We start from the raw sequence: 26,718 nt of genomic DNA, 5'->3' as shown, positions 1-26,718 counted from the left end.
GGCAAGATTCAAGGTTTCATAACAAGTAAAACAACGATTCCTAAAATCTTTGAGTGTAATTATTTCAGACAACAATTATTTTTTTTCCGTTTGTGTCCGCAGCTCGTGGTCGTGCGGTAGCGTTCTCGCTTCCCACGCCCGGGTTACCGGGTTCGATTCCCGGCAGGGTCGGGGATTTTCTCTGCCTCGCGATGACTGGGTGTTGTGTGATGTCCTTAGGTTGGTTAGGTTTAAGTAGTTCTAAGTTCTAGGGGACTGATGACCATAGATGTTAAGTCCCACAGTGCTCAGAGCCATTTGAACCATTTTTTCCGTTTGTTGTGGTGTCTGTCTGCTTTTCTGAAGAACGGGCAGAGGTACATATCAAGTTGAAATTTATGCTAAGTACTAGTATGTACGTCTTTTGTCGGTGTAAATAAATTAAGCTTATATTTCAATGTAGCGGAAAGGTATGGCCATATATCTTACTTGTTTCGATTCTCTGAAACTCTCTCATGAAAACCTATAGATGATCTATAAACATGTCGGACTAAGTTGTCTACCGTTGTAGCGGCAAAGCGCGTGCCTGGAAACCGAGAAGTCGCAGTGTCGAGTCGCGGTCTGGCCATGGATTTTGCAATCTTCATTTTAACATAGCGTTCACCTGTCAACGATGGGCAGAGCCACCAGAAGTTACATGTGACTGGGAGTGCACGTTAAACTGTAAGTACTCTTTCCCCCGTTGGATAACTGGGGGAGGTCAGGGGTACGCAAGTCGCCGAAGTGGCGTCCAATAGAAAGACTTGCACTAGGACATTGAGCCACACGAAATTATCATTACTATCTTTCCAATTATTAGTTTGTACGGAACCCTGAGAGCCCGAGCCCTACTCGCACTTGTGCAAAATTTTTAGATGTACAAACTGAAACCATGTCGGAGAATAAAAGCCAGTTGTCCACGAATAGGAGATTTGGAGACTAGACTTCTGAGAGCAACACAACCGAGAACTTCAGGATGTGTTCTGAAGATGAGATGAGAGTGTACCTAACGTCAGGCAAGCCACACAGCGATGAGCCAAATATGTTGTTTTCCTAGAGGTAATTACAGCAGCATTGCTTTTCAAAGCTTTGTTAGAATGCCACAGATGCTTTTAGCCATTCCTTGTGCTAATGCATCGACAGAACGTAAATTCAATCTCCCAGGACTTGTTACGTCCGAAAAACGGAATGAGTCAAAACGTAAATGGCTTTCTGCTTCCACCGAACTACTTGATAAGGTTCTCACCAATACTGGTTACGGGAAAATTGCGTTATTTACTTTCATTTAAGTACAGAACGAATAAATATTATTTTATGCTGAATCTGATGCTGAGAGATTATAAGAAACCAAAGCCTCCTGCCTCTTGCTTTTAGAGACTGTTACCCAGTTGAGTTATTTTATGGCAGCTATGTTTATATTTAATGTAATTTCTGATTAAATTTCGTTAAATACGAGAGGTGCCCAAAAAAAATTATAGGCATTTTTTCTTCAAAAATTCTTTATCGAAACAATAATTTATCGAACATAATGAGAACTGCATAAACTAAAGAATGATGTTTTATCTAAACACCCTATTTTTCCACGTAATCTGTATCCCGTTCTATGGCCTTCGTCCAGAGCCAAGCAAGGGCGTGTATGCCCTGTCGGTACCAATCCTTATCCTAGTGGCGGAGCCAGTACTTCACGTTGTGGATCACCTCCTCACCGTCCTCAAAATGTTTTTCACGAATGGTGTCCTTTAATGGCCCAAACAAGTGGAAGTCCGAGGGAGCTAGGTCAGAGCTGTCACGTATGACAGCCGTGGATGGTCTCCCCGACCGCTGCGAATCGTGGAGCTCCGCCGAAACGCATTCTGATGCACTCAACCTTCGTGCCCAGCGGCGAACCGTACTTCGTCGACAGCAGATACTCCATAGACTTTGCACAAGCGTTTGTCAATGTTTCCCACAGTTTCTTTCTCTGCAGTGAGAATTTCAATGACGGGACGTTGCTTGTAACGTACATCACTTACAGACGCCATTTTGAAATTGTTCCGCAACTACGCTATCAGTCGGAAGTGACGAAAACGTGGCTCTCTCGCCCAGGACAATTCAGATAATACACAGGTAACGTTTCGCATTCGTAACATTGTTTTTGGCTGAGGAAAAAAAAAATGCGGTGCGTTACAGTCTGGAAGTGTAAAAGTACACTACTTATGCTAGGACAAAATAGCTCTTGCAGCCTTAGTGTGTCCTACAGCCTTGGTTAGGATATTTTCACGAGCTTCACCAGACCCAGTAGAGCCGCCGAACTGAGACGTCCGGGAACGGGCCATCGTGCCCGTGGTGGGCTAGCAACCCGCAGCGCAAGCTGCCTCTCTGCACCTTACAGGGCCCTACAGCCGCACCAACCGACCGTTCGACCGACCGATAAGTCGGACGTGTGTAGGCACTTTACCCAAACGACCGACCGACTGACTTTTCTTCTGGGGCTGTCGTTCGGGTGCGACTACCCGACTGCTGAACCCCCCCCCCCCCCCCCCCCCCCACATTCACGCAACAAGCTCTGCCGTGTGAAGCGCTAGTGCCAACCGACCGAAAAATGCTCGTCATTTGTCACTACGAGTGGGATTACGTGCTGTTCTGATATACCTGACAGTGTGCGAGGCGGACGAAACTTTGACAGAGCTTCTGGAGAAATTGAAAGACTGCAGATGTCTGTGAGAACACATTGTGCGAGGAGTAAAGCATTAGATGCAAGAAGAAACGTAGAACTTTTTTTAAAGAATCCGTAATAGTTTCATGTGGCGATTAGAGAGAGTGAAAGATATATGTGTTTTATGAATAAAAGTCCGTCGAAAAAAAAAAAAAAGACGTTCAAATGTGTGTGAAATCTTATGGGACTTAACTGCTGAGGTCATCAGTCCCTAAGCTTACACACTACTTAATCTAAATTATCCTAAGGACAAACACACACACCCATGCCCGAGGGAGGACTGGAACCTCCGCCGGGACCAGCCGCACAGTACATGACTGCAGCGCCTGAGACCTCTCGGCTAATCCTGCGCGGCAGTCGGTCGACATTCTGTATCTCGGTGTTTAGTTTTATTTCCGACACTTAACGAAATGGGATCAAAAAACTAAAATGTAGACAGATTAAACTTATATGTCATTATCGATACTCATGGGAAGTAAAACCTAAAAACCGATTTAGTCAGTGGGTTAACAGTGTTAAAAAATCCAGCCCCTTCCGATATAAAGAATGTGTAGGATTTTTTGACTGTTCTAACAGTTGCTAAACGGTTCATTATTCTATTATCTTTTGTTGTATTTATTAAATGATGTGCCCCACCAACATTTGTCGTCTCCCTTCCTGCCATTTGAGATCACCGTTTTTAAATTTACAGAGGCATATTTTGTGCAACATACATAAATAAACCAACGAAGTTTAGACGAACATCTTTAGCATTATTTACTGTCCTTTAACATGGTGTATGTCCTTAGGCATCTACAAAACACGTTGCAGGTTTTAGGAATTATTTTAGACAGTAATTATGGGGATACAACTTAACTGCATTTGAAATCTTCGCGAAGTTTGCCAGTGGCTGGAAACCAAGATGTAGCTAATAGGAGCCGGCCGCTGTGACCAAGCGGTCCTAGACGCTTCTGTCCGGAACTGCGCTGCTGCTACGGTCGCAGATTCGAATCCTGCCTCGGGCATGGATGTGTGTGATGTCCTTAGGTTAGTTAGGTTTAAGTAGTTCTAAGTCTAGGGGACTGATGACCTCAGATGTTAATTCCCATACTGCTTAGATCCATTTGAGCCATTGAGTAGCTAATAGGTTATCCTTGCAGCTTATAGCGTCTCTCATGACTGAATCAGTTTTCGATGACAGTAGCTTGGTGATGTTCAGCACTTCCAAAAAACATGTTTCATCCTTTCTGATCTAATTAGGAAAATCACAGACTCCCAGCTCCTTAAGTAACGGAGCGCGGATAAATTTCTTTCCTTACATTAGCCACTCCTTTGCCAACGACAATCCCTCGGCTATTTTTGTCCTTATTACCTTTAAAAGAGTGAACGCAAACCCCAGGTTTTGTTTCTGTGTAGAACCAATCGGGATCTCGTAGAAAATAACCTCAATTATCGTAAGATAAACAAATTACGCGAACAGGGCGGCGCTGTGTTTGCTGTGTATAGTCGGTCGGGATATTTGTAGGCTTGTAGGCATCCAGGAAATCGGTCGGTCGCTCGGCCAATATATTGATGCTTCTACAGGACCCTTAAGCCATACATTCAGACAACGTCAAACAAAATTTCACCAACGACCCATGGATTTAAAAGACCTCTATTCATACAAACGATTTTTGCTCACAGTGTTATAAAATACACAGGCGTCTGCTTAGATTTTGTGACCGTATCCCTAAATGTTACGTACATGTTTCCGTTCTGCGCTAATTATTTTGAGACTGCGAGCGTCAGCTTAAGTTTAACCCTATAATGTTCAATAATTAGTTACGGGTTAGGGGAGCATTCACACAAAAAGGATCACAAGGATTTCATACAGATGCAAGTATATTCTACCAGTAAGACACAGTAATATGGGCAGCACTGTTTACAAGTGATTTGATCCAACAATACTTGTAATTGGTAAATGACACTTCCGCCACGTGATCTGTTTGGAGTATAACGAAATCTATTGCTATCATTTTGTTCGATTACTAATATCACAATCACGCAGAAATCGCTGTTCAGGTAGTTTGTTCCGGGTGTCCTGGTTAACACAATAGTTGCAATTTACGTTCGTTCGCCCTAAAACTGCAGCCATTGATTTTTCTCGATTGCATGCGTAACCAAATCGCAACCGCCGACTGTTGCTCTCGTGACACGATGTGATCTCGCGACATGACGCACGAATGCGGAAATTTCATCTTCATATTATCTTCCTGATACTGAAACTGGTCACACTTATGTAAAATTTATTTCTTCTCTAAAGAGGTCGTTAATTTTTTTTTTTTGTCAAATATGGCAGTCAGAAATGAAATCATCGTCTGGCATTTTTTGGCCAGGATACCCCCTTTGGGTTCGGCTTCCGTATTGCAAGTCTTTTTAGCTGACGCCACTTGGGCGACTTGAGTGTCAATGATGATGAAAATGACGATGAAGGACAAGGACAGTCAGAGATTTTGCAAGTCACGACTCCGGCACCGTATGTAGTGTCTACCACGAAAGCTACGCACAACTCTCTAACAATGACGCTCTGCGCACTCGAGTGTGTTTACTGTCGATGCTGCGGCAGGGTAGGCAACAATATTAAAGTATGCTTACAATTTCCATGAGCATTTTAACCGTCGTAGTACCACTGGGGTCAGTGTGACCCCTTCAGCTCGTTGGAAATATATATCAGCCTGGTTTTCGAAAATATTATTTTCTAAGTATGTGAATTTCTCACTGTGAGTGAATTGTCCCGAATGGCGTTTTGTTTTTTTGTGCTTACAAAAGATTAAAATTTATTTACACTTTTTTCACCGAGTATCACCGGGATCAGTATGGCTCCACTGTAAATTGTTTGTTTCTTGAATGTAACATTTATGAAAATAGAGTAATGACGGTTACATGAAACACATGCAACAGTGTGAATTTTATTTTCCAGATATTTTTGTATTCACTGTTAAGGTTTCGTGCCTCATCAGTTGCTGTACCATTCCTAGTACCACTAGTGTCAATGTGACCCCTTAAGCACACTCGAAATACGTCTCCTCCCTTGTTATCAAAGCTACGATTTCCAAATATATGACTTTTTTCCTGTGAGGCAGTTGTATCCAATGATGGTTTTGTATTTACAACACATTAAAATTTATTCATGCTTCTTGCAGTGAGTACCACTGGGGTGAATATGACCTTAATGTAATTTGTTTTTTGCTTCTTGTATGCAACAGTTACGAAAATAGAATGACGATGGTAACGCTGAACAGCCGTAATATACATTACTGGCCACTAAAATTGCTACAACACGAAGATGACGTGCTACAGGCGCGAAATTAAATCGACAGGAGGAAGATGCTGTGATATGCAAATGATTAGCTTCTCAGAGCATTCACACAAGGTGGGGGCCGGTGGCGACACCTAAAACGTGCTGACATGAGGAAACTTTCCAACCGATTTCTCATATACAAACAGCAGTTGACCGGCGTTTCCTAGTGAAACGTTGTTGTGATGCCTCGTATGAGGAGGAGAAATGCGTACCATCACGTTTCCGACTTTGATAAATGTCGGATTGAAGTCTATCGAAATTGCGGTTTATCGTATCTCGACATTGCTGCCCGCGTTGGTCGAGATCCAATGACTGTTAGCAGAATATGGAATCGGTAGGTTCAGGAGGATAATACGGAACGCCGTGATGAATCCCAAGACCATGGCTGCTGTTAGCCTTGACGCTGCATCACAAACAGGAGCGCCTGCGATGGTGTACTCAACGACGAACGTGGGTGCACGAATGGAAAAACGTCATTTTTTCGGATGAATCCAGGTTCTGTTTACAGCATCATGATGGCCGCATTCGTGATTGTCGACATCGCGGTGAACGCACATTGGAAGCGTGTATTAGTCATCGCCATACCCGTATCAACCGGCGTGGTGGTATGGGGTGCCATTGGTTACACGTGTCGGTCACCTCTTGCTCGCATTGACGGCACTTTGAACAGTGGACGTTACATTTCAGATGTGTTACGACCCGTGGCTCTACCCTTCATTCGATCCCTGCGAAACCCTACATTTCAGCAGGATAATGAACGACCACTTGTTGCAGATCCTGTACGGGCCTTTCTGGATACAGAAAATGTTCGACTGCTGCCCTGTCCAGCACATTCTCCAGATCTCTCACCAACTGAAAACGTATGGTCAATGGTGGCCGAGCAACTGGCTCGTCACAATACGCCAGTCACTACTCTTGATGAACTGTGGTATCTCGTTGAAGCTGCATGTGCAGCTGTACCTGTACACGCCATCCAAGCATCTGTTTGACTCAATGCCCAGGCGTATCAAGGCCGTTATTACGGCCAGAGGTGGTTGTTCTGGGTACTGATTTCTCAGGATCTATGCACCCAAATTGCGTGAAAATGTAATCACATGTCAGTTCAACTATAGTATATTTGTCCAATGAATACCCGTTTATCATCTGCATTTCGTCTTGGTGTAGCAATTTTAATGGCCAGTAGTGTACATTTGTATGTTAGTTCATTAAAATAACATCGGTACATTCTGTGTAAATTACTTGAGGTCTTTATAACACCAGTGGTACTAAGTGAAACAAACAAATCCTGGTATTTGGAGGGTTAAAGGTTCTACAGCTGAGTGGTAATCTGATACAAAGTAGTCTTGCTAAGCTTTTTTGCCCTCTTTTCTGTGTGGACTGATAATCGCAACCCACACAGCTCTTGATTTGTCTTTGAGTGGACAGTGGATGCTGTACTCCAGTGGTCGTGGTGTTGCAGAGCCGGTCCACGACTACGCCGTGCCTGACACAGGGGTGCGGCCCCCCGCGGCGCCGTCGCCCTCCCCCGCGGTCAGTCTCAAGGACACGGGCAGCCTGCTCTCCAGGGACAACAAGACTGCGTCCAAGGGCAAGAAGGTCAGTACCAGCAGCCTGCTCCCGGCACTCGGCTGCTACTTTGACTAACTAGAGGCAGTTGTTTCTCTCAGAAGAGAAAACCTTACTCCAGCATCTGTACATGCCATAGTACAAACACAGTGTTGAGATAACTGCTGCCACGAAATATCCTATCGAAAACCGCGAGGGCACAGTATTTAGACTACTAAATGTAATTGAAGAATGTAAATGTTAAACATTCTAAGTGTCAGATCTCACATTTGTCAGGAGAATCAAAAAACAAAGTGTCTATTTTTGTACATACCTTATTTGTATCCAAGAAACTGAGAAGCTGTTCTGATACTACAAAATCACGGCAAAAAAATAATGTGACAAATTAGAAAATAAATAATTTATTGCGTTATAAAATTGGTGATAATGTTCAGAAAAGGCAGACACCGTCTGTGTTGTGTGGTGAACACCGTCGGAGGTCGTGATGCTGGGGACGAAAAGTCGACGTCGACGACGATGGTCGGATGCGGCATGGATTGTGGATGGGGTTTCGTCGCACCGCCACTTCCTGATGATCTCCGTCCTTCCCCTGATCGGACCCTCACCGTACGGAGTCAACGTCCATGATGACTGCAACCAACCCAGAAGAGGTGGTAGATGCGATCAACAAGGGGGCCACAAACAAATCACCAGGACCAGATGGTCTCCCCGTGTTTTACCGGGCGTTTCCCCCTTAATGCTTCCTCTCGCTGGACGGAAATGATTCAGGAACTCTTTACTCCGTCCTTCCCAATTCCACCGGAATTCGTCACTGGCATTCTTCTACCAGTGCCTATGCTGAAGGGAGGGCCCCATGTCTCTGCATATCGCCTCCTTACATTAATGAATGCAGAGTATAAAATCTATGCACGTCTTTTAGCAGCGCGCATACGCACCATCTTACCTACGGTCCTTTCACCGGAGCAGACTGCAAGTGGTTGAGATGCCCCATACAAACAGCTCTAGGAGAATGCGGCGACCTTATCGCGCTGGCCGCTGTATGTCACCTTCGTGCCGCACTGGTATCCACCGATTTTACGAGTGCCTTTGATCGCTTTCCATTCCTCCTCATGGTGGGGACACGTATGGGGTTGCCATTACTCTTTGTCGATGCCATTCGCCGGTTACTACCTCCCGCGGTCTCGATGGTACATGTCAATGGGAGGCTTGTAGGACCGATTCCTATACGCCGCTCTGTGCGTTAAGGATCCCTTATGTCTACTTTACTTTATTCCATTGCATTTGAGCCCCTCATCACTGGTCTTACCTCTAGACTATGGGGTCTCACTTTACGTGACTGCACCTTTCACTGCAGGGCTTATGCGGACGACCTATTTCTCACCTGCTCCTCCACGGAACTCAGTGACGCCATCCAATGAATCCACAAGTATGGACGTAATTCGGGTAGCATTCTTTATGTACGCAAATCGACTATGATGCACATTGGGTGGGGCCTACCGGTTATGGTGCCGACCCCACTCCCAGTCAGTACCACCTTTCGTTACTTGGGTATAAAAATTTACGAGCTCCACACACCGCGCAGTGGCCCTCGCTTACCGGTGGCTTTTGCAGTCGATTCGGCACCATGTTCGCGGTCAAGTGCACCGTAACTTAAACCAACACCAACGTGTGTCCTATGCAAACATGTATCTCGCCCCTAAACTGGTACACGTCGCCCAGATCCTCCCAGTGCCGTAACTCCTTGGCCGCCGAATCCAATCAGCCGTTGCATATTTTATGTCAGCAGGAGCACCTTCTAAAGTCAGCTACAACATTCTAACACTGCCTCCAGCAAAAGGTGGCCTCGGACTCGTCAACGTGCGGGCACGATCTTCTGCACTCTTCGTCCATACTGTGTTGCGGCACTGCCGGGGGCCGGTCCCTTCCTTAACACGCAGTCTCTTAGATATCCTCCGACCAGCTTCTCTCGATCCACCGATCAATATGGCACCTATTTCTCCATTATTGTACCATGTCGCCAATTGTTTCATATAACTCAGCTACGTTCGGGTCGATCTTCCAGTCACCCGTCCTCCCCGTACAAAGTACAATTATCGTTTGTTTATGCTGTCCAACCCTTGCGACCCCATGATGCTACAGCACCCTGACATTAACTGGCGAACGGTTTGGGGTGTGTACATGCACCGTTTTTACCGTCGTCTTCGTCTGCACTCTGGTATGTTGTAGTCTACGGCAAATTACCGGCTCGTAGTCGACTTTATCGCATAGGACTGGCCACCTCCCCACTCTGCCCCGACTGTCATCTCGAAGACACCGACGAGCACCGTCTTACGTGCCCCCCAAAACGAAAGGTTTTACTCCTCATCCAACGAAACGTGGGCAAACCTCCGTGGCCCCAACGACGGTAACCACAGATTTCTTGTTGTTGCCCCAGACATTTCACTACCCGCCCGCTAAGCACCATACACTCATCTGGTTTCGAGGACAGGCTTTACAGTCCGCAGCTCGTGGTCGTGCGGTAGCGTTCTAGGGGACTGTTCTAGGGCACTGATGACCATAGATGTTAAGTCCCATAGTGCTCAGAGCCGTTTTGGACAGCCTTTACAATGCCTCTTTCCGAATGGTCCGCATACAGTCCTCGACTTCTTGTACAAAATTGTGGCCGGGCATAGCACCCTCACCCGAAAACCATCTTACCGACAAATTTCTGTCGGTTATCTCCGCAGCGTCTTCCTTGACCCCCCTCAAAGTTGGAGTGTGCCATGTCAACCCGTCACATGATGCAACACCCTTATCCACGTTCTCGTACATAAAAAAAGGAAGAAGACAGAATGTGTTATATCTTGTTGTATTTAATGTTTTTCTAATGTTTTTGTCAAGCTAACAATCATTTGTATTAGTTTAAATTGTACCTAGAAGAAGTGTTGCATATATATATATATATATATATATATATATATATATATATATATATAGTTTTTTCAATAACGATTATTTCATCATAAAAAAAGATGGTAGAACACTTGCCCGCCAAAGGCAAAGGTCCTGAGTTCAAGTCTCGGTCCTACACACAGTTTTTCTGCCAGCAAGTTTCATACCAGCGCACACTCCGCTGCAGAGTCAAATTTCATTCTGTGGACAACAATGTGTTTTGTATGTTGTCCTAAAATGAATAAACAGATCAGTTACAATGAATTTAATAAACAGGTTAAATCGAATAGTAAGAAGCAAGATATGACTTAACAATTACTGTGTAATTCATAAATACCTGTCCATTTAATAATAGTATTGAGGCACACATAATGGCTGTGCAACAGCACACAGCATTACGGGTATGAGCGTAACTTTCACGTCTGGCAATAATTAGGCATTGAAAGCAGCAACCAGTCACATTCTTTTTGTAAGAATCGTTATGTCACGCCAGCAAGTGTACCAGATGTGACGTTAGTTCCATGGGAAACTCGGTACGACCACGAAAGCGATAGACATCCCTAACGATGGAAATTTGGCACTTCCGCGGCACGGTTAATGAGGCTTGTGTCGGGCAGCGGACGAGTCGGAGATTGCAGCCAAGGTCCGGGACGTTGACGGACGGCCGCTGGCTGACAACACACCGACAGCGCGGTCGAGCGCATGGAGGACGTCGCCCCCTGTTGCCTTGCGTCCCGTGTTGTCCGCTCTTAGAGTCTTGCGGTGAGGACTGGAACAGACGGAGCCTGCAGCTACGGTTTCTGGCTGACTCAGAGAGCGGCGCCAAGCACGCGGAGGACATGCCGTTCGATGTTGTTCTTGATTAACGACAGCTCCGTCTCGCAGTCGGTCTGCAACAGCTGGACGTAGAGAGCGCCAGTGGAGACGTGGCGTTGGCGGCCGACAACGTGAGTGGCGGATCCAGAGGCAAAGAGGTCGGGTGGGCCAGTGCCTTTGGCGCCCAAGGAGTGAACGGCGACGGTGTCCTTTGCCGTACACATTAGTGAATTACTATGCTGATTAACCCCTTACGTTATTCGATTTTCAAATAGCTGAGCAAAACTGAACGTACTCAGACATTTCTCTCTTTACTTATTCTGATCATCACTAAACTGATGCACAGTATCTTTAGCGCAACGCAATCTGACTTTCAATAATCCCTACAAAATAATGGCCCTGACTAACAATAACCTATACCTTTCATGAATCACTTACCTCACAAAAATCTTCGTTACTCGAACTACTGCAATACAGCGAGCGCCAATACTACCAGCTAAATAAAATAGTCTAACTACTGAAGGAACTAACAAGAGATAGGCATAGTTACCAAATGAATGATTTTGATAGAAAACAAACAATGTATTTACCTTAATAGTGTTCAAAAGTCATAATATACATATCAGTTCATGACATCCAGTCTTACAAATTTACTCTCTCTGATGGACGAACGTCCGGATCATCCGCTCTCAAAACTCTGTCATCTCAATCCCCACATCCACCACTGCTAGCGGCTCACCTCCAACTGCGCAATCCTACGCGCTGTTCACAATTCCAACAATGCCAACCAGCCACAGACTTCACACAGCACAGTTAGTGATTTTCATATAGAGCGCCATGTGGCGTTACCAACATAAAAACCTAAACAGCCTACTTACAACATACATACAGGGCTTCCCAACGCCGTTGCGAGTTAGTTTTTTAGAGTGCCTACTGTACAGCCAACTGTGTACTTACAGGAAATGGACGGTGCACTAGTGTTATGTAGCGTATTGGACCAGGGGATTGATTATGTTCTTGGTTTTTCATTGGCTGAGTGTGTGTGTGTGTGGTTGTTTATGTTTGGTTATGTCTTCTGGCTATCATTAGCTCGTGCAGTCATTGCAATAGTTATGTGTTCAGTAAATCCCATTTTTGTGATTTAATGATACACATCCATATGGAAAACAAATTTGTGTGAGCGTAAGTTAATCTAATTGAGATGTTATTGATTCAAGTTTTCGTTCCATTGTTTCCTTTCCTCTCTGTCGGGCTTCTGACCACAACAAACTACAACTGAATTATTCTATAAATTGTGTGGTATATTTTCGAAGCGTAAATTTATTCTTCTGATTTTTGGTGCTATAAACATTGATTTTGCCCTCTTAACACTTCGTTTATTATTCTTGCATTATTCAAAATACCCTTAATTACCTTAACGGGAATTTCAATTGCATTTTCAACTTCTCGCGGTGCAATGAATAGTCCATTCAATTTCGTGCACGCAGCCGCGCAAATACCATATCTTCCACTGAAATTAAGGCCGCCGATCGCCTGGCATTGCTTAGAATGGGTTTCGTGACTCACGGGAAGGTACCAAGCGCGTCCTTATACGCTCCACCGTGGCGGTACGCGCCTTCGAGTCACAGACGCTGGTCAGCATCAAAGAGGTACACTTACAGACGTTCCGCCAGTGGTGAAGGCGTACAGACATACGATTCGCTTATCAAATGGTTCAAATGGCTCTGAGCACTATGCGACTCAACTTCTGAGGTCATCAGTCGCCTAGAACTTAGAACTAATTAAAACCTAACTAACCTAATGACATCACACACAGCCATGACCGAGGCAGGATTCGAACCTGCGACCGTAGCGGTCGCTCGGTTCCAGACTGTAGCGCCCAGAACCGCACGGACACTCCGGTCGGCCATTCGCTTATCGATGTATGCGATGCCATGACGATTTCTCTGCAGTTTAATTATTCCAAGAGCCGGATTCCATGCTTTGTCCAAGTTAAAACCATCATCTCTATTTATTAAATTATTAGGTGAACTAATCTCTATAGCGTCCTTGAAGACAGAATCCCCAAAGAAAGAAGTGGATGTTACAATGTTCACATCACTATAATTCACGGAATGTTCTGTATCAATACAATGTCCGGCCACAGTTGACTTGTCTGGCTGTGTTGAGCGCGTTGTTTTAAACGAACTATCTTCTGGAGGTACGTGGACGACACGTTTGTGGTACGGCCACAAGGGATCGATGAATTACATCGGTTTCTTGAGCATTCGAATTCTATGCATGCTAATATCAAATTTATTATGGAAACAGAAAAAGACAGCTGCCTCCCCTTTTTGGATGTTGTCACTCGCCGTAAAGTTGATGGCACATTAGAACATGCCGTATATCGTAAACCAACACACACAAATCTATACCTCTATGCCAGTAGCTGCCATCACCCTTCACAGACCATACGCGTCCTTAAGAACTTAGTGCACAGGGCGCACTGTATATCCGATAAAGATCATTTGCAAGATGAGCTCACATACCTCAAGAGCATTTTTAAGGCAAATGGATTTTCTCAGCAACAAACTTTCAGTGTAAAACCTAGAACGTAGGCATTTGATGGGGAAGAAGAAAGTAGTTCCTTCGGATCAAGTGCGTTTTTTCCCTATGTGGGTGCTTTTTCCTCGAAGATAGGCCGTATCTCCAGAAACACTGTATTAAGTTGATCTTCCGGCTTCCCACCAAGATTGCAGCCTTACTCGGCTCCGTAAAGGACGTATTAAGGCGGGTATGTATCAGATTCCTTGCAGAAACCGTGAGAAGTCACACACAGGTCAAACAACACGCACCGTTCGTGAGAGATGTGTGGAACATCGAAGATACACGCGCTACTCACAGCCAGAAATGTCAGCTGTGGCCAACATTCTATTGATACAGGGCATTCCATGAAGTACAGTCATGTGAAGCTTCTAACATCCACCTTCCCTTTTGGGATTTTGTCTTCAAAGAAGTTATAGGTATTAGATTAGTTCATAATTTGATAAATGGAGATACTGGTTTTTGAACCGTGAATTTACTTTCACAATTTTTTTTTAAAGAATTTACTTTACTTACTGCCGATTCGTCAAGAACACTGATACATTTAATCACACTAGGTGAGCGTGGAAGTAGTTGCCAGGAAGGAACTGATGGAAAATTACTTTTAACAAATGTGAATTTTATTGCTAAAAGCTTTTTGAAAACAGATTTAAGATTATAAGCAGAAAAGTACCCTCGAAATATCAAGTCACTATTTAACAAATGTGAATTTTATTCCCAAAAGCCTTTTCAAAACAGGTTTAAAATTATAAGCAGAAAAGCATCCTCGAAATATCAAGTTACAGTTTTATTTAGAGGCAAAGAACAATATTAACAGAGGAGCCTTCGGGCTGAGAAGCTTGCCTGCTCCCTCCCAACAAGGCCGTAGTCACGACCGCTCACAACAACCTCTAAAAGAGTACACTGGTGCAAATCTGCAACACACCAGATTATTTTAAACAAACGTTTTTAATAACTCACACAAACGTGTAAACTATGCACCCCGTAAGAGGAATGGAAATGGTGCAACCCTCAAATTATTTGCGACCGAGAGTGCATTTTTTTTTTTTATTAAAGGACTCTTACGGTGGAAGGGTGGCAAGCTTATAACCTAAAATGACTATTTAAATAAAACCCATAAAATGCAGACTTACATAAAACGTACAACATGCTCTACGTTACACATATACCACCTCGCAAGATGATAGGCAAGATAGAAACATATTTCAAAAAATCGGCCTTTAGCAATAAATTCGTTAACACTGAATCCGACAAACATGACAGAGGCAGCTATTAACGTACGGCGGATCGATAGACAAACAAACAGATACTAAATGCCAAACAAATGCGGACAAGAGACAAACGAGCAAAAACAAGTAGAATTTAACAAGTAAATGAAACAATGTAGCACTTAACTTCTAATAACTGCGATTTCTGGCGAAGACCTGGCGCTGCACCCCCAACGCTCTCCCGAACCGTCCGCTGCCAGCCGATTCAGCGGCCGCAGGAAGGCGAGCCGATCTCCCGCCTCACGGCAACGCAGCTCGCCCCGGCCAGCTCGATGTCGTGGTTTCGCTCCTGTTACTCTCGTGTGAACCGCGAAGCCACTACACCTTTCTATACGGCGCTGCCCAATGGACTCAACGTGGGGACCTCACATGCGCCGACGCTCAAGGCGGACACGTCATCTCGTGTCTCAGTGCGCGACCAACCAACCGACCGCTCCAACCGCCAATGACCGTTGCCCGAGCAACTCGAGCAGACTGGCGGCCTAACGCGCAGTCTCAAATCCAGGAACTCAGCCCCGACCGGGCGACCACTAGCTGAGTTCTCTTACTGGCGGAGTGGCAAGACTCTCATTTTCTGGTTTTAAAGTCTGATCCAAACGACAGACATACTAGCACTCCGACGACAGACAGACACTAACTGCCGCACAAATGCAAACGGGAGACAGACCAGCAACTGGTGACGCGAGACTGACCTAGCCTCACTCCGAATGAACCCCTGCCGAGCTAATAGCGCCCCTTAAATGCACGTGAACAGACAACCTTTCCCTTTTCCCACCAGAGGGAGACACCAAAGCTGCAATTACCACAGCGGCACCACCGCCAGAAACCGAGGGCGACTGCTTCACACAACGCGCTGCACCACGCTCTTCAAAACACCAAATTTTGACCACGGCTCAGTTTTAATTTGGACAAAGCATGGAATCCGGCTCTTGGGATAATTAAACTGCAGGGAAGTCATGGTGTCACCGTCGCTGAATATACATCGATAAGCGAATCGGATGTCTGTGCGCCTTCGCCACACGGGGCGCATATGTAAGCCAATAACTCTGCTGTCGGCCAGCATCTGCGACTCGCAGGCGCGACCACCGTGGTGGAGCATATAATGCCGTGCTTGGTACGTTGTTTGCAGATTTGAAATTCGCTAAACGGATAAGGTGAATAATACATGCACGGAACAGCAGGGGAAGAATTACTATTAGCGCGCGTGAAAGCCTCAGATATGATGGCGTGCATGTGGGAATTAGAAGGGTTCAGAATTGTAACAGTAATTAAGGTTGGCTTAAGAAAGGTGTTAATTATTGTTATGCGGATCATACTGATCGATCCTTCGCTCATAGGAGTTTGTTCAATTAATTTTGTGCATCTATGAAGATTTTAATTGCAGCTCTTCGATTCCTAGGCACAAGTTTCCTGTTACTGAAATTTTGCTATGTTCATAGTGAAGTCGTTCAACAGATTTTATGTAGGGTTCTGTGATTACTGCACACAGTTTTAATAGATTTGTTTGCTTAGGATTGTCTTTTGATGTTAGTGTCGTCAGTAAACTGTGTATTCTCGTAGTAAAGTAAAGTCGCGTGGCATGAATGGCTAGGAGACCCAGAAGGGTAGGTTCAGCAACGTAATTGGATTTGTTTTCCGTATCTTTCGACCCCACAGGCACCTTTATTTCGATAATTAAGAGACCTGTGTATGTAACTACGTCCAAACAGGCCTAGGGAGTCCCATCGGCACAGACCGACCTCCATGTCAACCTCGGACATTAGGTGGATATGGAAGGGCACCTGGTCTTCCCATAACTCTCGCAGCAACTGTCAGCTTTCATGCCCGTAGCCGCGACTGCTTGATGAAGTAGCTCCTCAATTGGCCTCTGAAGGGCTGAGTGTATTCCGCTTGCATTTCGTGCGACTGTTTCAGCTTCATGATCGACCTCATCTTAATGCGATAGTTAGGCGCGTTAACATGTGGCTGGAGAGGGCGCTGATGGCAGAGGGCGTGGGCCACATTTCAGTGGTACCAGTTGGGTCTATCAGTAGATTGGGTTTCACTAGGCATGGCCTGCACCTCAGTAGGTATGGGAAGGGGAGGCTGGCAAAACTTACGGGTGACAATGTAGTGGGTGGTGCCGGGATCGCTCATGGAAAAATTCCTGTAGTAGTTGGTGTTAGAGCTGAGCCGTTTTTAGACTGAAGACAGCTGATAGGTATACCTGCTTAAGGGAAGTCCCTCTAACTAAGAAAACACCTTGAGAGTAAGCTACCTCTCGGATTCAAAAATCTTAGCAGTAATTCACTCGCTTTCAAATCGAAACTGAAGAGTATCCTCATGGGCCACTCCTTCTGTTCTGTTGTATTGTTGATTGCGTTTACTTAAACTTATGGATAGTTTTTTTCCGGGTTCATAAACATTTTACTTTTATCTATTATTACTTCTATGTTGTAATTTCATATACTGACATGTTCTATGACCTTGGAGATTTTCTCCTCAACTTGGTCCTACGGAACTTGATGTGTAAATAAATAAATAAACAAAAATAGCGCTCGGCAGACCCGGACCGTCACCCGTCCAAATGCTGGCCAAGCGCAACAGTGCTTAACTTCGGTGATATGACGGGACCCGGTGTTACTACTGCTGCAACTCTTTTGGCTGTGTATGTAAGAGTTTCTGATAAGTGTAGGTTACTACTGCGTGCATGTGTAGTGCAGTGTCGTGCTCGTGTTGGAGATAGACGGGAGTAACTTGCTGCCAACCGCTGTCGAAGAGCACCTACGAGGCCACCAAGCTTAATGCCCCTGTCTGACGGACGGATCACCTTCAATATTGTCTCATGCCCTTACTTCATGAGACACTGCAGAGAGGTTCGGAACTGAATCCAGGACATTGGCTCATAGACTGGCGATGAGCGACTTAATGGCACCGCCTCTCCTGTGCCGGAAGGGCAAATGGGAAATTATCATCACGTGCCATACCCGGACGGTGACCCATCCGAGATTTGGCCGTGCGTGCCGGTTCTCAACTTCGGTGATCTAACGGGAACCGGCATGTCCACCTCGCACAGTCGTTGTCTTCTTTTCTGCTAATAAAGATATACTCCCCAACAATCCCCAATCGCTTGCACTCTTATGTTGCTGCTACCGATGCCATAACAAATTTGTGTATTGTATTTCCATAGTACGTGAAAAGTTAACATATGGAATATTGGGAAGATTGTTTCAGCGTATTTTGGTGGTCAAGTCTTCTCGGATTATCAGTCGAGTCAAAGCATTGTTCTGCAGTAACGTGTCACCAAGTTTCCTACTCTTCAAATTGTTCAAATGGCTCTGAGCACTATGGGACTTAACAGCTATGGTCATCAGTCCCCTAGAACTTAGAACTACTTAAACCTAACTAACCTAAGGACAGCACACAACACCCAGCCATCACGAGGCAGAGAAAATGCCTGACCCCGCCGGGAATCGAACCCAGGAACTCGGGCGTGGGAAGCGAGAACGCTACCGCAAGACCACGAGATGCGGGCCCCTACTCTTCATCTTCCGGCGAAGTGTCAGCTTCATGTTCAGTTCAAGTATTTACAGCCGCTGGCTCCTCTGCCTCGTCTGCAACGGCTGATCCAATCCGCGCCTCCAGAAGTGGTGTCGCGGGTGGTGGTAGTAGGCATTGCGGACGTTGGTGGGGGGACTCGCGGCTGAGGGTCCTGGCGTCGCTTCCTGGTGCTGTCTGCCTGTTCCATCCGCTGCCTTCGCCTCTTTCACATCAGAGCGCTCTTGACATATTCTCGCTAGTGCTACAACCCATGCAGAGCACAGTTGACAACCGCTATTCCAGTTGACAACATCATCATGGACCCGTATTTCCGCTGCCTCTTTGATGATCCAGCCTCTGTACATGGAAAACTTCGAGGTAACGGCTGTCAAAGCTGTGCGTCTGAAACCAAAGGCATTCTGTCGACATGTGAACGACTCATGCGTTATGTGGTCGCATGACCCAAGAATATCTGCAGAAATTTCTTGCACATCTTAACAGCATACACGACAATATAAAGTTGACCGTGGAGGTAGAAGAAAACGGATGCCTACCTTTCGTCGATTTCCTGATTAGGAGGAAAACGATGGCACGTTGGGGTATTCTGTCATTAGAAAGAAGGCACACACGGACCAGTTACTAAAAGCCAATGGCTGCCACCATCCAGCACCATCCTTGTGCACAGAGCACTAGACGTATGCGACCGAGCTGCGGCACCTGAGAGAAGCCTCTCCCAAGAACGGTTACTCGGAGGCACTCTTCAGTCGAGCAAGAAGAAGAAACAAGGCGACGTGGAAGAAGACATGTAGGATCTGGCGCTCTTTCGTTATGCCGGTTCGCCCACAGTGAGGATAACCAGGATATTGGAGGAGAGCTACATTAAAACCATTTACCGCTCATAGGCTAAAATCAAAAATTTGCTTGGCACAATTAACATCTGGAGCCTACAGCATCAGCTGGGAATGTGGTAAGCAGTATATTGGCCGGACATAAAGGTGTATTTCGCAGCGGGGCTCAAACATGTGAGAAAGTTCGCCTCGGCCGAACGAGAAAACCTGCAGTGACAAAGTGCAGCGGATCCATAATCATCTTGTCAACCAGTATAGCGGTTTCCAACTGAATTCTGCATGGATTGTAGCGCTAGCAAGTATACGTGAAGGGTGCTCGAACGTTAAAGCGGCGAAGACAGCGTATGGAATAGACAGGCAGCACCAGGAAGCGACGCCAGGACCAGGACCTTCCAAAATGCTCGGATCCTTCCCCCCCCCCCCCCCTTCCGCCGTCCCACAATGCCCACCCCCTCTCCATCGTCTGCGACACCCGACTATAGCCGTGGGATGTGCCCAACCGCCGCAAACGGGGCAGAAGAGCAGAAGAGACTGCGGTCCAGCCGTCTATAAAGATACGATCTGGACATAAACCTGAAACTTGGCCTGAAGATGACCAGTAGGAAACTCATCGAAACATTGCCGAAGAACCACGCCTTGACTCGGCTGATAAACCGACAAGACGTTATCATCGCTAATTTGTGGAATTACTAGTTCTACCGAACCTCTGCCATCGGGATTTAATCCAATACTGCAAAGTAGTGAGAACACTGACGGTTAGAACTAACCATGAATAATTGTGTGGGCTACATCTTCACACCTGTTTGTTTGGCCTTGTCAGTGTTCTTTACGCCAAGTTAGGTTCATTGTGGCCAGGCAAGTGTTGTGACTACCACTTCACCGGCTTATCACTGTACGTGTACCTATGTACTTTGCATTAGCGACTAAGTACCTGTTATATCATCGTATTCGAAACACTAGGCCTTACTTGTCTAGTATCCCAGCTTTCCGCATTCGTGAAACAAGAATATTCCATGTTGCTGCCGTTTGCATCTGGAACAAACTAATCTGCTTTTTACTTGTAAGCAATTAAATGTCCTGATAGTTTTAAAAAGAAGCTGAAACACCTCCTTCTATCAGCATCAGTTCCCCTACAAGTAATAGCATCTGGTCTGTTTTTCCCCTACCAGACAGTGAAGCAAATGTTTCCATCTTCTCTTCTATGCTTCTTGCTCTTTTCATTACTCATTCAGTCACATCACTATCTTCATCCACTGTATTCGTCCTGTTTTTCTCTCTCTCTTACTTCTCTCCTCTCATGACCATTTACGCTAGCTCTCATAGTTTAAATCCACCTTCCTGTAACGAGCCTCTGTTGTTGTACTCATCAAGGAATTAAGTTTTCTCTCTTTCTCCACTGTAATGACTACTAAATGTACCATAATATTGCGTTTTATAGCATTCTTGTCGAATTTAATGTAATGTATTGTATATAGAACGCTTAGTAAGATATAAAAACGGGTCTGCTGGCATAAATTCTACTAGGCTAATTATAATAAATGAAAATAAACAAGCAGTTTATTTTGATGCTCCCAAAATTTTCTTAAGAATAAGTTTCATACACAGTATTTACATTGTGCTCTCTTCATTTATACTGACGGTAATGAACACCTGATTGAATTTCATAAAACGATGCAGAACCGCTTTTAGTCCCTTTAATTAATTATTCCTTGCGGAATGCGTGGGTAGAACTCTTGAAATGTGCCTTCCAGATAAATTCTGCTGCCCGTCTGCGCTAGAGAGAAACTTCCCTCTAAACTGTTAGCTTGCAACGCATCAGTCACCACCCGCATGGTTCCTTCGAAAATAATACGGCCGATTTCCATCCTTGCCCTTCGCCAAACTGAGCTTCAACTCCGTCCGTAACGACCTCGTTGTTCGTTCCTTGCTTTAATCATATCAACTATTCAGGAACTGTGAATATTGGAATAGTATCAGAGGGATGAAGGCAGATTAATCCGGTGTACCAGGCCGTGGCACTGTACTCAGTAAACTGCTGCAGAAGGTGTCATGCATTGTTTATTGAGTGCCAAAATCACCCAGCTTCGGTCGTTGTTTTATAATTCACGAGTGTAGCAGGGGATGAAAGACTTTTTTTTATATAATTCACGAGTGTAGCAAGAGATGAAAGACTTTCGGCACCAGTCTCTGACTTGCACAACGTGGACACTACACAAGACGTAAGGGAAAGGAAATATTATGCTACTCTTGGGATTTTGAGAATACGACATTCCGCGGTATTCAACGGCTTTCTGATGGAGCACCTACTATTTGGATTTCTTGTTTCTTTTTTTTCTGCTTACTATATGAAGCTGTGTTGCAAAATATATTTCGCCCGGTCGTTTTCAGGACAGTATGGTATGTGCTGACATACATAAAAATTGTTTCCGTTGAGGCATGACAGACCAGTGGTTTCTTTTAATGATAAATTTTTCTGAAATCTTTTCACCTCCATTTCTGAAAATTCTGATAGCAGACTACGGAAGCACCTAACAGTACGAACCGTAATTCTCCTATCAACGTTTGATTCAGAAGGAAATTCTGTAAAATGTGTGTTACAGTCTGAAGATATTTCTTCGCAGCGAAACTTAAACACCTCAGATACAAGCTCTCAGCTCAAAAGTATCATCAACTCAGAAACTTGTAATAAATATTCAGTATGCCTTCCTCTCCCTTCTACAAAGCAGTGCAGGCTTCGAACACCAACTTTCGCAACCTTTCAAATACTGCCTGAGTGTGTCCAGATGTTTCGCAGTCTTTTGTGACATGTCAAAGAAGAGTTTCTGTATTCGGTCTGTCGCAATGTAAACAAATTATATAAGGCGCCTGCCCCCAGAGACGAAAAATGATAGGCTTGAGATTGGGAGAACATGCAGACAATTTAACTGATCCTCTTCCAGCTGTCCTCCTGACGTGGTAGATGCCAGCCAGTGCATATCTAGTAATGATACAAAGGTGTTCTGGAGCCACATTACGCATGTACCAAGTGCATCTGTTTTTTTCCGAGGCACATCTAGTTAAATCTTGGAGAGTGTTCTGGACAATACTGTAGACGACATCTGTAAATCCTGCTGCGAAACAATATGGACCTACAACATAGACATCTACAATGCAAATCCACAAATTATTTATTAATCAAAGATTCCTATGGATGTGTGAAACACACCGCCATCTAGGATACTATGAGCACAATGAGTCAAAACCTTCTTTGAAGTTGTTAGGTTGTGCCTGGAAATCAGCTGAACGTAAACTTCCTGTAGTATCCTCGTCGGCACTGTAGAGTATTGGACCGTAAGGAAGCAAGGAACAGGATGTTGTTATGGGTGGCCGGGATCCTCTTTCTAAAGCACAAATGCATACATGAATTAATACGGTTCTTCGTTTACATGAACAGTATACATAACTTGAATGGGGTCCATGTGTTGTGGTACAAGCTCATCAGTAATAGTCCTCTTGCATACAGTGTTGGTAATCTTGCTATTACAAACTTTAGACTCGATATAGTAACTAATCTGGACGTTGTGTACAGCGCCTACTATCGATCTTGGTGCTGCATGTTACATGCTGACAGGTGTTCTGGCGACAGCTTACGTCAGCACACTTCCATTCATTATTGATGTTATATGGATTGCTCGCTCAGACATCTCACGGACTGGGTTCAACCCCCTGTCGCTAAAGGAATTCTTCCTCAATGCACATTGCCCCCCTTCCTTGCAGATATGGGAGAGCCGTGTCGTTTGTGTGTTAGTAGAGTGTAGGTAAGTGTAGAAGATTCGTGTATAGTGCTGTGTTATAGATGATCAGAGAAGGCAGGGGGGGGGGGAGGAGGGGGGGAACCCAGTGATGGCATGTAACCCACTTCTACGAATACCAAGCGTAATGTCCCCATCCAACGGACAGATCACCGTGTACAATGTTAAATGTCCTTATTTCATACGACACTAATGATAGCTTTGTAATAGGGCATTGTCACAACCACTAGTGATTGCCATCCTTACTCTCCCCTTGACAGCCAACTATTGGCAGGATTCTAATCAGCCTCGTTGAGTGCCACCACAAAGGTGAGTAACTTTCATCAATAACTCGAAAACGAAACATTTTGGGACATGTGTTTAAATAACACATCTTACTTTGGTGTAAGGAATCTTTCCTCAAAGTCTGTAAAAGCTGCTTGACCCACCATTATAAATGTTAGCAGACGTCGTTAGCTTCTTTTCGTATCTGTAATATCACAGTCATTCGATTTCAAAGTGACTGTCTCATTGAACGTACACAATGGCTCAACAAGAATGTTTCGTTAGTCAAATGTTATATTTTATTCCTCTTGAAATTTGACTCATTCACCTTTGTTTCGTTGGTAAGTTAATATAATGCTATCCTGTTTTATCCAAAAAAGACGCAAGCATGTTGACACGTTGGTACCAAAGGTTGTACTGCCTAGTCTCTCTGGCCTGGCTGGATGTGTGACATGTCTCGTGTGAGGCTCTTTGGTTTGCGGCGGGCAATCGGATTACTACTTACCGCGAGAATTCGTTCTTAAGTCGGCGTGGCGTCGTCCCCGCGTTCCTCGTGAGTTTTACACACTTTTCTGCTGGTTGTGGTTCTACTCGATGACGCTGACGCTGGTTGATGACGTTCCTCATCATGCTGCTACAGGAATGTTGTTGAGGGCACTACATGCTATTGAGTAAAGCAACGGATTGGAAATGTAATGTAGGAAGAGTTCATCGCTCCAATGTCGTGGCTAAAGAAGATAAATCTTTTGCAATTACGTGGCATTCCGGTTGGAAACGGAACTTGGTTGCTTTGCGGTCAGGTTTGAGATGCGCGTCTACATTGACCGGAATACCTATATATAATTTTTTCCATCCGTGGTCGTTCTAGTTGCTGTGACAGCTTCACTGTCAGTAGCAAATCAGTTCGATTCCTGGAATCATTATTTTCTACATACCTTAAAGCAACTCGCTCCTCCTGCATTAACTGTGGATTTTGATGTTGAGTGAGGAGGTTCAATGTATGACTGCATGTTGTGTAACACGAGTGTTTTTTTCACATTTAAGTAAACTCACAGTCTTCAGTCTTAAATACGCTACGCAATAACTGTATCATCTGTTCAACTGCACTGGCATTCGTAAATATTTAGTAGATTTTGTTACGCTACGATTTTACAAGGTGGCTCACTTGAATGTTTCAGCACAAATATCTCTGGAACAAAAGTAGATATTGAAAAACGACTTCCACTAGTATTAAAGTAAGACAGGAGCTCATGAAAATGTTTACTACGAGACGTTATAAATTGAAACAAATATTACGACGGCTATTCGGAAAAGAAGGTCCGACAGCTCGCTAAATGAAAACGACAGTGAAAATCCGATGACGATTCGCACGTATTGTTGGGCAGCGTCTCTAGTATGCTAATCTTTTCCATCAAGCCTCTCTTTTCGTATCCAAGCACACAGTGAGCACGTAAAGATGCCTAGAACAATAGTGTCTCTCGGCCGGTTTGGATGCCCACTGTGAGGTTTCGCCTAGTTTCATGGAACCCCACATAACATACCTGTCATGCACTTCCATCTTCATGACAATTCTCGGCGGCACACTGCACGAACAATAGCACACTCCCGCAGCGTTTTCGATGCTCGTTTGATCGCCCAAGATACCGCCCGGACTTAATTCACATTGAGTTTCATCTCTGCTCACATCAATGCCTGGTATGAAGACAATATTTTGGCACAGACAACTAAATGCAGACCAGCGTACGTAATTGGTGGAAAGACATGCGGCTGCCTTCTATTACGAATGTATTGGAAAGTTGGTACAAGGCTACGACAGATTTCTCAGTCGGATCGGCGACTATGTAGAGACCTAGCTGGAAGATGTAGCAAACTATTGCGAATAAAAAATTTTGATTTTCACTCTGGTTTCTATTTCGTGACCGATCGGCCTTTCCTTTCCGAATAGCACTCGTATTTTCAGACAAACTTATGTTTCCTTTTTTTAATGCACACCCCGTATTATTCCTTAGGCAGTTAGAACCATGAAAACAGACAATAACATGAAAAATAACAAAAACGAATGGCATTGTTTCCAACGTAATACATCAGTTACATCCTAAGAAATTTCAAAGCCGGACGATGTGGCCGAGCGGTTCTAGGCGCTTCAGACTGGAATCGCGCGACCGCTACGGTCACAGGTTCGAATCCCGCCTCAGGCATGGATGTGTGTGATGTCCAGAGGTTAGTCAGGTTTAAGTAGTTCTAAGTGCTAGGGGACTGATGACCTCAGATGTTAAGTCCCATAGTGCTCAGAGCCATTTGAACCATTTTTTTGAAATTTCAAAGCGAAGTTGACGCTCGAAATAAACGAAACATGCCGCTGTTGCACATCACGACATGCAAGCGTGACCCTCATGTTGCTCACAAGCGCCATATGATTGACGTACGTAATTTTACTTTCACTGTTATCACGAGACCCAAAGAGTTAATAGCGTTTCCTGCCACAAACTCGGTTGCATCTCGAGATGGGCAGTAACTGTGCGTTTCGTTTATTTCGAACGTCAGCTTCGCTTTGCGATTTCTCGGGACGTAATTGACATATTGCGATGCAACTGTCGCCATTCTCTCTGCAATTTTTCATTTTATTGTTGCATAAGACTCAGAAAGGCGGAAGTTTGTGTTCTAATGTGTTTTTTGCTTATCTTTTAGAATGTCTCATAGTATTTACCTTTATGAACACCAGCCTGACACTCATAGACATGAAAGTCGTTTTTAAATATCTGGTGTCGTTTCAGGGGTATTTGCGCTGTACCGTTTAAGTGGGTTCAAATGGTTCAAATGGCTCTGAGCACTATGGGACTTAACATCCGAGGTCATCAGTCCGCTAGAACATAGAACTACTTAAACCTAACTAACCTAAGGACATCACACACATCCATGCCCGAGGCAAGATTCTAACCTGCGACCGTAGCGGTCGCGTGGTTACAGACTGAAGCGCCTAGGACCGCTCGGCCACACCGGCCGGCTTTAAGTGGGACGCCCTGTATAAAGTGATTTCTGAGCTTTCCTGAGTAGGCGCTTGTACAGTAGACTGATGGCAAAAGTAGCAGAGTGGGCAGCA

The 26,718-nt window shown here is 44.8% G+C and overlaps 1 protein-coding gene across 1 annotated transcript in view; it reads left to right on the top strand.

The window, feature by feature from the left end:
* The window catches only part of LOC126481123 (discoidin domain-containing receptor tyrosine kinase B-like), a 255,085-nt gene that overhangs the window by 182,839 nt on the left and 45,528 nt on the right, over positions 1-26,718 (top strand). Inside the window, exon 10 of the mRNA XM_050104660.1 lies at positions 7,492-7,628. Coding sequence (XP_049960617.1) covers positions 7,492-7,628 — 137 coding nt within the window. The remainder of the gene's footprint in view (positions 1-7,491; positions 7,629-26,718) is intronic.

This window comes from Schistocerca serialis, chromosome 5 (assembly GCF_023864345.2).
Source record: "Schistocerca serialis cubense isolate TAMUIC-IGC-003099 chromosome 5, iqSchSeri2.2, whole genome shotgun sequence".
NCBI classification, from domain to species: domain Eukaryota; kingdom Metazoa; phylum Arthropoda; class Insecta; order Orthoptera; family Acrididae; genus Schistocerca; species Schistocerca serialis.
This window is presented reverse-complemented; position numbering and strand designations above follow the sequence as displayed.